General features: G+C 32.1%; 1 protein-coding gene across 1 annotated transcript in view; it reads right to left on the reverse strand.

Moving 5' to 3' along the window:
* Positions 1 to 646, reverse strand: part of LOC116850169 (ankyrin repeat and MYND domain-containing protein 2) — a 6,168-nt gene extending 5,522 nt beyond the window's left edge. The window contains exon 1 of the mRNA XM_032828134.1: positions 441 to 646. Within this exon, the coding sequence (XP_032684025.1) occupies positions 441 to 641 (201 nt within the window). The 5' untranslated portion in view covers positions 642 to 646. The remainder of the gene's footprint in view (positions 1 to 440) is intronic.
* Between the last annotated feature and the right edge of the window lie 1,070 nt (positions 647 to 1,716).

The following is a 1,716-nucleotide window of genomic DNA, read 5'->3' on the forward strand; positions in this document are numbered from 1 at the left end:
TACAAAAAATCATAAATACAGTCAATCATCTATATAGAATTTTATGTGTAAATTATATATATCCTTATTTACAACAATACAGATGATTATCCATTATCAACACACTATTAATAAGAACAGTCTGTTCTTTTTTTTTTATTGCATTTTCTATGCTGCAACAATTATTTTCTTTATTTCTCTTTATTTACAATTAAGCCTCGTATACTAATTTATTTCATTTTAAGCACAGAAATTGCATCTTAAATTATATTACAAAATGTTCTTTTTGAGGAAAATTTTACTGGAAGTCCATAATAATGTAACTATACATGAACTATAGATTTTCGTAACGTGAACGTAACATGAACTATCGATTTTCAATAAAATTTTCTTTCAAAAGAACATATGTTTGTATATGGAATGCAACTTTAGTGAAACTTAAAAACAGATCTATAACCTACTTGATCAAGGAGCATCTGCACTATTTCAACATTTCCTTTGTAACAGGCATGCTGGAGAGGACTCATGCCATTTTCGTCAACAAAATCCATTTTGACTTTATTCGGCGCCAATAATGTCTTAAGCTCACATACTTCATTTTTACTGATTTTTGTAAAAATATCTCTCTGTAAATCTGTGAGACCTTCGGTACCGGGCGCCATGTTGTATGTCATTAGGTTTGTTCTTTATGGCTGCGTTATGATCCTTCCTTCTTTCAATATGTGACTTCCGGTAATTGAATAAAGGTACCAATACATGGTGGGAGGGAGCGGTGCACTTGGACACGGTGCATTTGGACACAGCCAATCACAGCACCGTGTGATTAGAGACATTTGTAGGGTCCCTTGGAACAGCGACTTGTGATTGGACTGTGTTCAATTGCCCCGTGTCCAACTGATACACACCCTAGGGTGCGTTCAGATTCCTCATCCAGGTGCACTCTATAACTAGAAACACTATAGTATATGTGACATATACTATAGCACTTCTAGTAATAGAATACACTCGGGTGGAGAATCAGAACGCAGCCCTACATGGGAGCGTTCCAGCGTCGAGCGTTAAAGCGTTAGCCAATCAACGTATCAGGTCCCAGAAATATACTTGTAGTTCTTGCGGAAAGTGGCACGTTGATTGGCTACCGCTTTAATGCTCGACGCTCGATGCTCCCATGTAAAAGTACCTTAAGGGTGCCATTACATGAAGCGCGGAAACCTTTGACTATATAACCATGGCCGCTAGCCGCTATCTTATGTTTGCAGCAAAACATCTGTCAACATCTGCAGCGCCGCTAGAACCAAATAACGTCTATCACGTAAACTATCACATACTTGTGATTTCTATTTTACTATGTGAAAGATATTTTGTGTGAGTCCGTGATCATAAATTGCAGTTATCATTAAAATACATGAAAAATTATTAATATTTCTTTAATCGTCAATAACGGACTTTTTCATTTTTTCTTCAAATAAATTATTACATTAAAAAAAAAGTTATACAACTTTGCTATAATATAAAAATTAACAATTTTTAAAGTAACAAGAAAAAAAATCTGATTTGTAAGGAAAATATAAAATCACAAAATAAGATATTTATATAATTTCATACCAAATTTACTATATTACATAAGAATATAAAATATTTATATAAAAAGATATATAATATATGAATAAAAAAAAATATATATATACCATATATATATATATATATATATATATATATATATATATATATATATAT

The sequence above is a fragment of the Odontomachus brunneus genome, unplaced genomic scaffold (assembly GCF_010583005.1).
Source record: "Odontomachus brunneus isolate Ranch 3 - 2012 unplaced genomic scaffold, Obru_v1 Obru_scaffold_135, whole genome shotgun sequence".
Lineage (NCBI taxonomy): Eukaryota > Metazoa > Arthropoda > Insecta > Hymenoptera > Formicidae > Odontomachus > Odontomachus brunneus.